General features: G+C 44.1%; 2 protein-coding genes across 6 annotated transcripts in view; both read left to right on the forward strand.

The window, feature by feature from the left end:
- The window catches only part of LOC310760699 (uncharacterized protein), a 110,531-nt gene extending 106,705 nt beyond the window's left edge, over positions 1 to 3,826 (forward strand). For 3 of the 5 annotated variants that reach the window (XM_083609691.1, XM_083609692.1, XM_083609693.1), the window contains 2 exons: positions 1,317 to 1,443; positions 1,867 to 3,826. In XM_083609691.1, the coding sequence (XP_083465817.1) occupies positions 1,317 to 1,443; positions 1,867 to 3,629 (1,890 nt within the window). In that variant the 3' untranslated portion in view covers positions 3,630 to 3,826. Of the gene's footprint in view, positions 1 to 1,316; positions 1,444 to 1,479; positions 1,787 to 1,866 lie in introns of those variants that run through there. The other 2 variants (XM_083609695.1, XM_083609694.1) reach the window with 2 other exon arrangements.
- LOC310760741 (uncharacterized protein) overlaps positions 1 to 14,966 on the forward strand; it is a 66,340-nt gene that overhangs the window by 37,544 nt on the left and 13,830 nt on the right. The window contains exons 2-5 of the mRNA XM_083609861.1: positions 12,973 to 13,467; positions 13,664 to 13,745; positions 14,029 to 14,111; positions 14,833 to 14,959. Coding sequence (XP_083465987.1) covers positions 13,066 to 13,467; positions 13,664 to 13,745; positions 14,029 to 14,111; positions 14,833 to 14,959 — 694 coding nt within the window. The 5' untranslated portion in view covers positions 12,973 to 13,065. The remainder of the gene's footprint in view (positions 1 to 12,972; positions 13,468 to 13,663; positions 13,746 to 14,028; positions 14,112 to 14,832; positions 14,960 to 14,966) is intronic.

Below are 14,966 nucleotides of genomic sequence, written 5' to 3' on the forward strand. Positions count from 1 at the left end.
TGAAGATATCTAGTACACAAGATTAAAAACTAGAAGTATTTGTTGATGCGGACTGGGGAAGCTGTGTAGCTACCAGAAAATCTACAAGTGGAATGGTTATGATGTTTGCCAATTCCATAATTGGATGGAGGTCAAAGAAACAAGGATTTGTTGCGACCTCATCCTGTGAGGCAGAATATGGGAGCCTGTCGCTAGCATGCAATGAAATCATGTGGTTTATACAGATACTAAAAGATCTAGATTGTAAAGTTGATTTGCCTATCCAAGTGTATGAAGATAGCCAATCGTGCATTGCATTAGCGGGCTCGGAAATAATGAAATCTGCATCAAAACATATTGCTATCCGTCATGCGAATGTTAGAGATTGTGTACAGAATGGGGTGATCAAACTGGAGTATTGTCAATCACAAGATAATATTGCTGATTTGTTTACTAAGCCTTTGCCAGCAACATGCCATAATGAATTAATGACAAAACTGGGTTTATGTATATAATGTATGTATGTATTGTTTCTGTTGGGGTTTTTTGCATTTAAGAAACAGAAGGGGTGTCACGGCTAAAATGGCCGCTGTTTCTTTAATGCGAATAAAGCTGGGTCAGCATGACTCAGCGGCTTGCAGCAGGTTGTATATATATATAGTGAGAAATGTTAGTTTGTTGCTGAGGCTGGTGTTTGGGTTGGTTGGTTGGTTGGTTGGTTAGTTAGTGCGTGCTGGTGTATATAGTTATTCAGTCGTGTTTTGCACAAAGACTTTTAAGAATAAAACTCTGCAAGGATATTCTCGTCGACTCTTTTTGTGCTGACAAGGGTCCGAGGACCAGGCTGAGGAGACAAAGGGAGGTCAGAACCTTTTCCTCCTTTTTTTGCTTTTTACAAACACTGACACATTCTTCCCAGACAGTGAGATCCAGTGCTGAGGGCCTTCTGGCGGTTCCCTCACTGAGAGAAGCCAAGTTACAGGGAACCAGGCAGAGGGCCTTCTTGGTAGTGGCGCCCGCCCTGTGGGATGCCCTCCCTTCAGATGTCAAAGAGAAAAATAACTACCAAACTTTAGAAGACATCTAAAGGCAGCCCTGTTTAGGGACACTTTTAATGTTTAAGAGATTATTGTATTTTAGAGTTTTTTGGAAGCCGCCCAGAGTGGCTGGGGAAACCCAGCCAGATGGGCGGGGTATAAATAATAAATTTATTATTATTATTATTATTATTATTATTATTATTATTATTATTATTAACAGGAAGGAAACAACAAAGCATTGTGTAGCAGATCATATTTCTGCTGTCTCAGAGGAGGACATTTCCCTTTTTCTTTTAGGGTCCAGTCTGCTTTGAAGATGTCGCTGTTTGTTTCACTGACGAGGAGTGGGCGTTGCTGGATCCTGACCAGAGAGCTCTGCATAAGGATGTCATGGAGGAGAATTGTGGAATATTGGCCTCTCTTGGTAAGGCTCCCTGTGGGATCGTCATATCTGCCTGGAAATTTAAAAAATACCTCTATGTGACCAACCTCAGATATTTTCACAGAATTCAACAGCGCCCCCTATAACACCTGGGAACCTAACACCCCCACAATAAACAGTAACTTACAGTTTTTTCTTTGAACAATCTTCTTCAAAATATTGCTTTTTCTACCATGATTGGGCTGGTGTGAACTTCCCAGGCCATCTTCAGTGTCAGCTTCAAACTTCCACAATTTTGACCACTGCTATATATCAGACAAAACAACATTCAACAAGTCTTCAGAATCTAATAATAAATATGTTGGTAAAATGACAAACAACACAGGTAATGAACACACACCCAACTGGTTTCATTTCTTCTCCATTTGTTCCTGAGGCTCTAATCCCTTTTTGTCTCCATTGCAGACTCTGATGAATTGGAAATTGAGAGCAAAGGTGACCACGATAAAATCCCCAGGGAGGAGAAGCCACGTAAAAATTTGGAGTGTGGAGAAAGCTGCAGTCAGATCTCCCATTCCACTTCCCATCAACAAAATCTCATTGGAAAGAAACTCTATCAGTGCATGGAATGTGGAAAAAGCTTCACAGATAGTTCCTCTCTCATTTCCCATCAAAGAATTCATACAGGGGAGAAACCCTATCAGTGTGTGGAATGTGGAAAGAGCTTCAGGAAGAGCTCCGCTCTCATTTCCCATCAAAGAATTCATACAGGGGAGAAACCCTATCAGTGTGTGGAATGTGGAAAGAGCTTCACAGCTAGTTCCTCTCTCACTTTCCATCAAAGAATTCATACAGGGGAAAAACCCTATCAGTGTGTGGAATGTGGAAAGAGCTTCAGGAAGAGCTCCTCTCTCACTTCCCATCAAATAATTCATACAGGGGAGAAACCCTATCAGTGCGTGGAATGTGGAAAGAACTTCAGGAAGAGCTCCTCCCTTACTTCCCATCAAAGAATTCATACAGGGGAAAAACCCTATCAGTGTGTGGAATGTGGAAAGAGCTTCACAGATAACTCCTCTCTCACTTACCATGAAAGAATTCATACAGGGGAGAAACCCTATCAGTGTGCAGAATGTGGAAAAAGCTTCATTAGAAACTCCGATCTCACTTCCCATCAAAGAATTCATACAGGGGAGAAACCCTATCAGTGTGTGGAATGTGGAAAAAGCTTCATTAGAAACTCTGATCTCACTTCCCATCAAAGAATTCATACAGGGGAGAAACCCTATCAGTGTGTGGAATGTGGAAAAAGCTTCATTAGAAACTCCGATCTCACTTCCCATCAAAGAATTCATACAGGGGAGAAACCCTATCAGTGTGTGGAATGTGGAAAGAGCTTCAGTCAGAGTGCCCATCTCACTTCCCATCAAATAATTCATACAGGGGAGAAACCCTATCAGTGTGTGGAATGTGGAAAGAGCTTCACAGCTAGTTCCTCTCTCATTTCCCATAAAAGAATTCATACAGGGGAGGAACCCTATCAGTGTGGGGAATGTGGAAAGAGCTTCACAGCTAGTTCCTCTCTCACTTTCCATCAAAGAATTCATACAGGGGAGAAACCCTATCAGTGTGTCAAATGTGGAAAGAGCTTCACTGAAAGCTCCTCTCTCACTTACCATCAAAGAATTCATACAGGGGAGAAACCCTATCAGTGTGGGGAATGTGGAAAGAGCTTCACAGCTAGTTCCTCCCTTACTTCCCATCAAAGAATTCATACAGGGGAGAAACCCTATCAGTGCATGGAATGTGGAAAGAGCTTCAGAAATAGCTCCTCTCTCACTTACCATCAAATAATTCATGCAGGGGAGAAACCCTATCAGTGCATGGAATGTGGAAAGAGCTTCAGAAATAGTTCCTCTCTCACTTCCCATCACACAATTCATACAGGGGAGAAACCCTATCAGTGCATGGAATGTGGAAAGAGCTTCAGAAATAGCTCCTCTCTCACTTACCATCAAATAATTCATACAGGGGAGAAACCCTATCAGTGCGTGGAATGTGGAAAGAGCTTCAGGAAGAGCTCCCATCTCACTTCCCATCAAAGAATTCATACAGGGGAGAAACCCTATCAGTGTGTGGAATGTGGAAAGAGCTTCAGTCAGAGTGCCAATCTCACTTCCCATCAAAGAATCCATACAATGGTCGGAAAAACCATTATACAGCTTTAGGAACCAGGCAGACGCACCTTTTTAACCAGGCTTTTGGCTAATTGACATCTAATGCCCTTTAAATATGTGGTGTGTTTTTTTGTTTCTTTTTTTTATGTTGTAACCATCCTGAGACCTGTGGGTGTAGGGAATAGGTGCCAACTCTTAAACGACTAGGGGTCTTTGCCCCACCCCCAATAAAATATTTAAGGATGCCACCCCCCAGTTTTTGGTGTGCTTTTTTCAAACACAACCTTTTATTCTTCTGCAGCTTACCATACAATTTCTCTTTCAATTTGCCCTCTTAAAAAATAAAAAAAATAAACGCAGAAAGGTCATGAGGAAAACAAAATACAAGAAGATACAAACATGGACAGGTCCCATCTTTGCGGGCAAAATAGAAAAGTTGCTTTGAAGGAGGCTTTCCCAAACTTGGGTCCCCAGCAGCTCCCAGACTACAGTTCCCATCATCCCTCCCCATTGGTTCTGCCAGCAAGGGATGATGGGAGTTGTAGTCCAAAACCAGCTTGAGATCGCCTGCTTCTTGGGAGGAAAGCAATGACCAACCTAGACAGCATCTTAAAAAGTAGAGACATCACCTTGCCAACAAAGGTCTGTATAGTAAAAGCTATGGTTTTCCCAGTAGTGATGTATGGAAGTGAGAGCTGGACCATAAAGAAGGCTGATCGCCGAAGAATAGATGCTTTTGAATTATGGTGCTGGAGGAGACTCTTGAGAGTCCCATGGACTGCAAGAAGATCAAACCTATCCATTCTGAAGGAAATCAGCCCTGAGTGCTCACTGGAAGGACAGATCGTGAAGCTGAGGCTCCAATACTTTGCCACCTCATGAGAAGAGAAGACTCCCTGGAAAAGACCCTGATGTTGGGAAAGATGGAGGGCACAAGGAGAAGGGGACGACAGAGGACGAGATGGTTGGATAGTGTCTTCGAAGCTACAAACATGAGTCTGACCAAACTGCGGGAGGCAGTGGAAGACAGAAGTGCCTGGCGTGCTCTGGTCCATGGGGTCACGAAGAGTCGGACATGACTAAACGACTAAACAACAAAAGGCTGGCCTTGTGATATCCTCTGCTTGCCAAAAAACTGCCCCAGAATCTGAACCACCCCCAGTACTGCTAATTGGAATTAATAGAGCGCAAAACTGAAGTTTGATCGGCACTTCAACCTCTAGGGAGGTTCTAGGTGCTTTCTGCACCACCTAGAGTACCCACAGAATTGTGGCTTCTACTGGCAACACACCAGTATTGTGGTACGATAAGGTAAAAGCACATAAAGTGTTTAAAAATCATATTGTTAGAAAAGCACTGTTTAATGTCTGGATAAGATATATGGATTTGTTAGAAAAGAAAACCCCAAGATGGTTGTCACCAATGGAAGGAAAAGGCACAGAAAAAACTCAATATGGAGGCCAAATGGCCGAAATATTGGGAAATCCTGGAACAAGATGGAGACAGAATAGAACTGCAGAGCTTTGAAAAATTGAAAAACAAAGTGCGAGATTGGCTCCATTATTATCAAATAATGGAGGCACACAATTTGGACAAAAAAGTTGGTTTCCAGGTGGAAAAATCAAAATTGGAAACAGAATTGTTAGATTCAAAAATCAAGAATCTGTCAAGAATGTATAACTTGCTATTGAAATGGAACACTCAGGATGAAATGGTGAAATCAGCTATGATTAAATGGGCACAAGATGTTGGACATAACATAATGATGGCTGACTGGGAACAGTTATGGACCACAGGTATGAAATTCACGGCATGTAATGCCCTAAGAGAAAATTTAATGAAAATTATCTAGAGGTGGTACATGACACCAGTCAAGCTTGCAAAAATCTACCATTTGCCTGATGACAAATGCTGGAAATGTAAAGAGTCTGAAGGTACAGTCTTTCACCTTTGGTGGACATGCCCAAAGATCAAGACCTTCTGGGAAATGATCTATAATGAAATAAAAAAGGTATTTAAATATACCTTTCTGAAGAAACCAGAGGCCTTCCTCTTGGGCATGGTCGGCCAATTGGTGCCAAAGAAGGATAGAACTTTTTTTATGTTTGCAACAACAGCAGCAAGAATACTCATCGCGAAGTAGTGGAAGACCCAAGATTTACCCACCCGGGAAGAATGGCAGATGAAGTTGATGGACTATATGGAACTGGCGGAAATGACTGGCAGAATCCGAGACCAGGGAGAAGAGTCGGTGGAAGAAGACTGGAAAAAGTTTAAAGACTATTTACAGAAATACTGTAAAATTAATGAATGTTAGAAAAATGTGGGAATGAAGTTACATGGCTTTAGTAGAAATGTTATAAGGAATTAAGTATAAATAGATTATTAGAGTATTAAAGGAAAAAATAAGGTTAGAATATGTTAAGATAATTATAGGATAGAAAACAGGAAGATGGAAAGGAATTGCTGAAACAATAGAAGTGGAATACAAAAAGGGAGGTGTGAGGAGGTCGTAGAAATAAGTGAATGAAAGATAAGATATTGAAATTGTTTCATGTGTTTTAAACTGTTTTTGTTTTGTTAGTTTAATGTGTTAGTGTTATGCAGTGTTTTTGTATTGTATTCTTTTTTTGTAGTGTTTAAATTGTTGGAAAAGTAATAAATATTATTTTCAAAAACAACAACAACAAACTATTACTTTTTTAAAAAGTTGCTGCCGTTATAGGCATTGCCATTCAAATGGTGTGCATGCATCATGTGATTGATTGTGCAAGGCGGGCCTTACTTGGCCCTCCACCAATATTTTATTCAAGTTGGCACCACTGGGTCGGGTGGTTTCCAAATTAAATAAAGACATAAATCACCTTGCTTTGCACATGTCAATATCCTCATTTATTCTTTTTTAAATTTATTTGCCCTTCATCTGAAGATTTTACAACATACAGGAAGAAAGCATGGCTTTCTCACAAACAAGTCAAGCCAGAGAAATCTCTCCTTTTCTTCTTTTCTTTTTTTGGATGGAGTTACAAACTTTGTTGATCAGGGAACTGCTGTGGAAATAGTGCACCTCGATTTCAGTAAGGCTTTTGACAGAGTCCTCTGTGAGATTTATGTGAGGAAGCTGGTAAAATGTGGGCTGAATGAGGTATATGTCTTAGGACATCAAACTGGGAAAGTGGATTTTAAACTGACTGAAGAGGTTTTATGCCCTTGGGAATTTGGTCTCTTAAATCTACCCCTTCACCTTCCGTTTCTGTGCACTGCTCTGGTTCGCCAGAAGCGGCTTAGTCATGCTGGCAACATGACCCAGAAGCTGTATGCTGGCTCCCTCGAATCTTCCCTGTCAATTTGTCCAATTCTGCATATTCAGTCAATTTCCTTCTCCATTCTTCCACTGTTGGAATTTCTTCCTGCTTCCATCTTTGGGCCAGAAGTATCCTTGCTGCTGTCACTGCATATTGAAAAAGTTTACAGTCTTTCTTGTTAATTTCATTTCCTACCAAACCTAATAGGAAGGCCTCTGGTTTTTTAACAAATGTATATTTCAACATCTTTTTCAGTTCATTATATATCATTTCCCAGAAGCCTTTCACCCTTTTGCACTCCCACCACATATGATAGAAAGTTCCTTCTTTTTCTTTAAATTTCCAACACTTATTACATGTTTTATATATTTTAGCCAGTTTAACTGGCGTTATATACCATCTGTAAACCATTTCATTACATTTTCCTTCAACGCAGAACATGCTGTAAATTTTAACCTTTCATTCCATAGCTTCATCCAATCATCATATTGTATATTATAACCAAAATCTCTGGCCCAATGTATCATTACCGATTTCACCTCTTCATCTTTTGTGTGCCATTCTAGCAACATTTTGTACATTTTAGACAAATTTTTATGCTCATTATTCAATACCTCTGTTTGAAATTTTGATTCTTTTCCTTCATACCCACACATTTTACAATCTTTTCTAAACATTTCATTAACCTGGTAATAATGCAACCAATCATAAACAAATTCTTTCACTTCTTCATAAGTTTTCATTTTCCATTTCCCCCCCTCTCTTACTATCAGTTCTCCATATGTTATCCACCTCCCCCTCATATTAATCTTTTTCACGCTCAGCACTTCTAACGGTGAAATCCAGCGGGGGAGTCTAGGTTCCAACAAATTTTTGTACCTCTCCCACACCTCTATCAGTGATCTTCGAAAGATGTGGTTCTCAAATTCTTTATGAATTTGTTTCTTTTCATACCATAGATATGCATGCCAACCAAATCTGTTATCAAATCCTTCTAAATCTAACAATTCTCCATTCTCTAATTTAATCCATTCCTTTATCCAACAGAGGCATGATGCTTCGTAGTATAATTTCAAGTCTGGCAGGGGAGAAGCAGGCACTCCTGGCATCCTGCTTACCTTTTTTCTCTTGCAGGTGGCAGAAGGATGCCGGGAAGACCTCCTGATCCGCCTTTTCATGGGGGTAGAAGGGAAGCAGCGGCTGTGGAACCAGATCAGGTCAGGGGAAGCTGCCTTGTGGGGACAGAGGCCGAGGGATGGAGCAATGTCATGGACTGGTTGGGCAGAGAGGAGTGGTGGGAGGAAGCAGCCGGGGAACCAGGAAGGGAAGATGGCTCAGAGCCCAAGGAGTGGAGGTGGGGGAAGGATGAGCAGAGGGGCAAGAGGGAGAAGCCTGGGAAGAGGAGGTGACGCGGCAGCTAAAAAAGCCAATGCAATTCTGGGCTGCATCAATAGGAGTATAGCATCTAGATCAAGGGAAGTAATAGTGCCACTGTATTCTGCTCTGGTCAGACCTCACCTGGAGTCCTGTGTCCAGTTCTGGGCACCCCAGTTCAAGAAGGACACTGACAAACTTTAACGTGTCCAGAGGAGGGCAACCAAAATGGTCAAAGGCCTGGAAACGATGCCTTATGAGGAACGGCTAAGGGCGCTGGGCATGTTTAGCCTGGAGAAGAGGAGGTTAAGGGGTGATATGATAGCCATGTTCAAATATATAAAAGGATGTCACATAGAGGAGGGAGAAAGGTTGTTTTCTGCTGCTCCAGAGAAGCGGACACGGAGCAATGGATCCAAACTACAAGAAAGAAGATTCCACCTAAGCATTAGGAAGAACTTCCTGACAGTAAGAGCTGTTTGACAGTGGAATTTGCTGCCAAGGAGTGTGGTGGAGTCTCCTTCTTTGGAGGTCTTTAAGCAGAGGCTTGACAACCATATGTCAGGAGTGCTCTGATGGTGTTTCCTGCTTGGCAGGGGGTTGGACTCGATGGCCCTTGTGGTCTATTCCAACTCTATGATTCTATGATTCTTGAAATATACTCAGAGTCGCAAAGTGATTTCATGCTCTTTATTCAGCTCATAGTGGTGAGGAGGAATGAATGAATGTCCCCTCAAAGTATCTGCTTTATATACAGTATTTACACAATGGGCTGCACATGATTGGCTAATTCCGGAATTCTAATGTAAGCCAATCAGGTTGTGGATTCACTTCTATCTGGAACATGATTGGGTGGTTCCTGCCAACCAATCATACTGCTGCATTGTTCTAGGACCAATCAGACTGCTGCATTCTGAATCCTCTTGTTCTAGGACCAATCAGACTGCTGCCTTTTGGATCCTATTGTTCTAGGACCAATCAGACTGCTGCAGTTTGGATCCTATTCAACTCAGTACATAACAATTCTACTACTTGTTCTATACATTTTTCCCAATTTGGTGGGAGTGAGATACCAACGATAAACCATCTTCATAACATTTTTTTTAAAGTAATATTTTATTAAGTTTAACAATAGAAAAGTAGAACAATAAAAACACAAAGAAAATATAAAACACAACAATACAAACTTTCACGATACATAAAATACAAACATTTAACAAGAGAACAAAAAAAAGACAATCAACACTCAAAAAATAGAATAAGAAAAACACAAATCACTCTTTTCCAATTATTCATCTTCAATTAACTTATTTTCCTGACTTCCTCACGCCTCCCTTTTTTATATCCCTTTTTAACAATTAGTTCAGCAAATTCGTATCCTACTACTTTATCCTTATTTATTTTACCTCCCAAATTTCAAATTTTTATCTCTTATTACTAGAACCCCTTCATTTTAATTCAATGTCATCAGCATTCATACATTTTACAATACTTCTGTAAATAAGTTTTAAATTTCCTCCAATCTTCTTCCACCAACTCTTCTCCCTGGTCTCGGATTCTGCCAGTCATCTCAGCCATTTCCATATAGTCGATTACTTGCATCTGCCATTCTTCCAAGGTGGGTAATTCTTGTGTCTTCCAATACTTTGCAATGCGTATTCTTGCTGCTGTTGTAGCATACATGAAGAAAGTTCTATCCTTCTTTGGCACCAATTGGCCGACTATGCCCAGGAGAAAGGCCTCTGGTTTCTTCACGAAAGTATACTTAAATACCTTTTTCATTTCATTATAAATCATCTCCCAGAAAGCCTTAATCCTCGGGCACGTCCACCAAAGGTGAAAGAATGTACCTTCAATCTCCTTACATTTCCAACATTTATTATCGGGCAAATGGTATATTTTTGCAAGCTTGACTGGGGTCATGTACCACCTATACATCATTTTCATAATATTCTCTCTGAAGGCATTACATGCCGTAAATTTAATCCCAGTGGTCCACAACTGCTCCCAGTCGGCAAACAAAATATTATGACCAATATCTTGTGCCCATTTAATCATAGCAGATTTTACCGTTTCTTCCTCAGTACTCCATTTCAACAGCAAATTATACATTCCTGACAATATCTTAGCATTGGGTTCCAACAATTCTGTTTCCAGCTTTGATTTTTCCACCTGGAAACCAATTTTTTTATCTTGATTATAAACCTCTCTTATTTGAAAATAATGTAACCAGTCTGACACCTTCCCTTTGAGCTTCTCGTAACTCTGCAATTTCAGCTTGTCACTTTCCTGTTCCAAAATTTCACAATACTTTGGCCATTTTGCCTCCATATTAAGCATTTACCTCTGCGCAATGCAGGGACTGACTGAGCGGGCGGCGAGATGCTTTCAGCCTCGGACACTTGGTGGGCTCTGAAACTGCCGTGCAGGCCAGATTCACGACCCTGGAGGGCTGGATTCGGCCCGCGGGACATAGTTTGAGGACCTTTGGCCTACACTGACTGGCAGCAGCTCCCCAGAGCTTCATGCAGGGATTTCATCCAGCTCTTGCAGGAGATGTCAGGGGTTGACCCTGGGAAATTCTGCATGCCAAGCAGATGCTCTAGGGCTCCCCATATTTCCCTAGTCTTTCAACGTTATGCTATTAGCAACCGTGGAGATTCCACCTCCCTCTTTCGAAAGAAAACTCACCTGATCAATTTAATAAATTATAATAATAATAATAATACATTTATACTCTGCCCATCTGGTTGGGTTTCCCCAGCCACTCTGGGCGGCTTCCAACAAAATATTAAAATACAATAGTCCAACAAATATTAAAAGCTTCCCTAAACATAATAACAACAACCATCCATTTCTGGAAAGGGAAATGGCATACTTTTGTATATTAGTATAAAAAGCATGCATAAGAAGGTATTACTCATTTATGATGAGAATAGGATTTATTTTGAACTTCGCTGGATTCCTCCTTGGCAGCCAGTGCGATTGTTTATGCAGGGCTAGAACTCAGGACCCGCTGCCTTGAGGGTCATCTAAGAGCAGTTGGGCACAGATCGGACGGCCATCTGCCATGGATGCTTTAGCTGAGATTCCTGCATTGCTGGGGTTGGACTAGATGACCCTGGGATCCCCTCCTATCTCTCCACTCCTGAATTCTAGGAGGAGCTTCCTTGCCTCCTGCAAAGCCCTTTTCCCTGCAAGCTCTTCCTCTGGTTTCTGGCCAAGGGAGGGAGATGCTCAGAGTCCAGCCAAGAACCTCACCCCCAAAGGATATCTGGGCATTGGCGTAGCCGGGGGAGCAGTTGCCCCCCTAAATGCATAAAAAATAATAAGAATCTGAGGATCTGCCAAGCGAGAGAGGGCTGAGCTGGAGGGACTCGGCTTGGCAAGGGTTAAAGGGAACTTAGCTGCCTTCCTAGAGAGGCCAGGAAGCAAGGGGGGGGCCAGGTCCTCCAGAGCCAAGGCCCCTCCCTCCCCAGTCCTTTCCTGCTTTGGGGTCTCTCCTGCAAGGGCTGCCTCGCTGTCCCCTCCTGGGATCTGGTGAGTCTCCTCTCTCTCCCCCCAGAGGGTGCAGTGGGGGGACGGGGGGGTCCCAGGGCTGCAGCAGGAGAGGGTGCCTGGGGGGCCTGATCTGGGTGGGGTGAGGGTGGGGGGTGGGGCTGGGGAGCAACTCCGCCACGCTCTCCTTCCTGCAGATCAGAGGATCCCTGACTCCCACGAAATCCGCTCCCCCCCCTTTCAGAAATGATCTCCCTTCTTTAAACAAAGGAGTCCCTGGGACTTTAACTCTGTGTGACATCGCTCAGCCTCACTGCACAACAGAGGAAACAGGTGCAAATGGTTTTCCAAAGCTGGACGAGGAGGTGGACTAGCCCCCCCCCCCCAAATAAAGAAAACCCCACGTGGAGGAAGGAAGTTAAGGTGGGAGAGAAAGGCCAGGGATAAAGAGAGGGATCCCAGGCCATAGTCTGGCTGCTGCATTGCAAACCAGTTTCCCAGTGTCTCCCAGGGCAGCTCCCCACGGAGGCCACTGCAGCCATCCCCTCGCACCCAGAGCAGGGCATCCCAGGACCACATCCTCTCTCTCCCAAAGGGATTGTTGCTGGCAAAGAAGCCGGAAATGGGCGCTGCTACTCACTGAGCCTCCAGGGACCTTGGCATCAATGGCTGTGTGTGTGTTAAGCTGGCTAACAGAATAATAATAATAAGTTGCCCGCCTGAATTTCAAGTGAGACGTATTTGGCCCCGTCCACTTGGCTCTCTGGGGTTTTCCAGATACATACCTGGCCCTAATAGCAAAGAAAAAGGGACCCCACCCCAGGAGTCTGTCTTGAGAGCGGCAGAGAGTCCAAGTGCAAGAAAAAGAGACAGAAGCAGGGGAGTGGGGTGGGGGGAGCAACTCCTGAGGACCCCTGGATGAAGACCCCCACTAGAGCCAAGCATCCATTTATCATGAGATACAAATGACTCCTTTGTCAGTCACTTCTGACTTCATGCATTGACTGGGAGGCAGCAGAAACCAGGTTGATTAATCTCCCAGAAATCCCTTCAGTTGCCTCCACATTCTGCATTGTGAGAAGGCTAGAGACGTATTTCTTCTCCTCTTCCTCCTTTTCTTTTCAAAAAGATAGCTCATGGTCTGAGATGCGGTGAAGTCCAGCCCATTTCCCCACCCGTCCTACAGATTCTGTAACAGAACAATGTATTTGCTTTGTTGGATTTGCTGCAGCTTCTCATTTAGATGGACAGAACTTGGCAGAAGACCAAAGGGTTCCTTCCGATCTCTCAGAGGCTTCCTGAGACCACAGATGGATGAGCAAGACTCAGCTGGCCCTGGAACAGGAAGAGGCCATGCCATCAAAACTGGGAGCAGTGGGGGATTCTGGGAAAACTCTGTGCAGAAGATCCTGGGTGAGGAGGACACCCTCCGCTCAGAGGTGCAGAGCCAGCAGGTGAGGCAGTTCTGCTGCCAGGAGGCCAAAGGACCCCGAGAGGTTTGCAGCCGACTCTACCACCTTGATCATCAGTGGCTGAAGCCAGAAAGGCACACGAAAGCTGAGATGCTGGACCTGGTGATCTTGGAGCAGTTCCTGGCTGTCCTTCCACCAGAGATGGAGATCTGGGTGAGGGACTGTGGAGCGGAGACCAGTTCCCAGGCGGTGGCCCTGGCCGAAGGTTTCCTCCTGAGTCAGGCAGAGGAGAGAAAGCAGGTGAGAGAGACTTTCCTCTGGATACTCCCAAGGGGCTCTAAACAGGACAGAAAACATCCCATAATGGTCTGCTGATGGCCCATCCTTTTTCTGGGAAAGCATCCATGGAATGAGATCTCACACCCTTCAAGTCTTTGTCATTCTCTTTCTAGTATTTCTCACCATTCTCTGTTTTGAATCCTTGTTTCTTTCTCAGGGAAAGGATCTCTTTGCAGAAATGGACCTGGATTCCTGTGAGGCAGAGAGGCCTCCGTTGGACACCAGAGAGAGGCCACTGGGTAAGGAGGAAGGTGGCTTTTCTCCACTGGTCTCATTCTCTTTGTTTCCCAACTCATCTGAGGGGTTTTTCATCTTGTTTTGGGGGGAGACCGTTGGGAACAAGGGTCCAGAGGAGGGGAGATGTATTTCTGCACAAACAAACATATGAAATGGGCACAAACGTCCAAATACTCTCAGTAGGTAAGTCTTTCTCAAAGGCCCACCTGTAGTTAGAGATGCCCTGTTTCACCTGTGAGAGAATCAGGCACTCCTGGCGTCCTGCTTACCTTTTTTCTCTTACAGGTGGCAGAAGGATGCCAGCAAGACGTCCTGATCCGCCTTTTCATGGGGGCAGAAGGGAAGCAGCGGCTGTGGAACCAGATCAGGTCAGGGGACCTGAGCCGAGGTCGAGGGATGGAGCAATGTCATGGACTGGTTGGGCACAGAGGAATGGTGGGAGGAAGCAGCCGGGGAACCAGGAAGGGAAGACGGCTCAGAGCCGAAGGAGTGGAGGTGGAGGAAGGATGAGCGGTCAGAGGGGCAAGAGGGAGAAGCCTGGGAAGAGGAGGTGTCAGAAGCTGAAGGGGAAACAGGGCTTAGTGAGCTGGGAGACTCTGGCAGAATGCAGTGCAGAATCAGAGGCAGAAGAGGAAGGAGGTGAGTGGGAGAGGAAGGTTGAGAGGCAGAGGTGAGTCAGGAGAAGGAGGAACCACCGGTAGCTCCCTCTCCTTTTGCCAGAAGCCACCCTCCCTGCTTGTCTCTCAGAGTCAGGAGACAAAAATAGGCTTATTTTAATTGTAGATTGATCACTGAATGCTAAAATTGTTTTCTAAGCAGTGGACAAATGGGAACAAATAGTGGCCTGGATTCACCTAACCAGCCCCATCAGATGAAAAATGGGGCCTGCCCCCCATTCCTCCCCCTCTCCATGCTCCCATGGACCCCTTGAATTTGGCTTTACGGCATTGGGAGGGAACCTTCCAAGAACAGCTCAACAGGAGAGGAGTAATTTGATCCTTCCATCAGGCAAACTGGAAGCAACAGAGCATTGTGTAGCAGATCATATTTCTGCTGTTTCAGAGGAGGACATTTCCCTTTTTCTTTTAGGGTCCAGTGTGCTTTGAAGATGTTGCTGTTTGTTTCACGGACGAAGAGTGGGCGTTGTTGGATCCTGACCAGAAAGCTCTGCATAAGGACGTCATGGAGGAGAATTGTGGGATCGTGGCCTCTCTTGGTAAGGC

Source organism: Podarcis filfolensis (genome assembly GCF_964270895.1).
Source record: "Podarcis filfolensis genome assembly, chromosome: 4".
Taxonomy (NCBI): Eukaryota; Metazoa; Chordata; class Lepidosauria; order Squamata; family Lacertidae; genus Podarcis; species Podarcis filfolensis.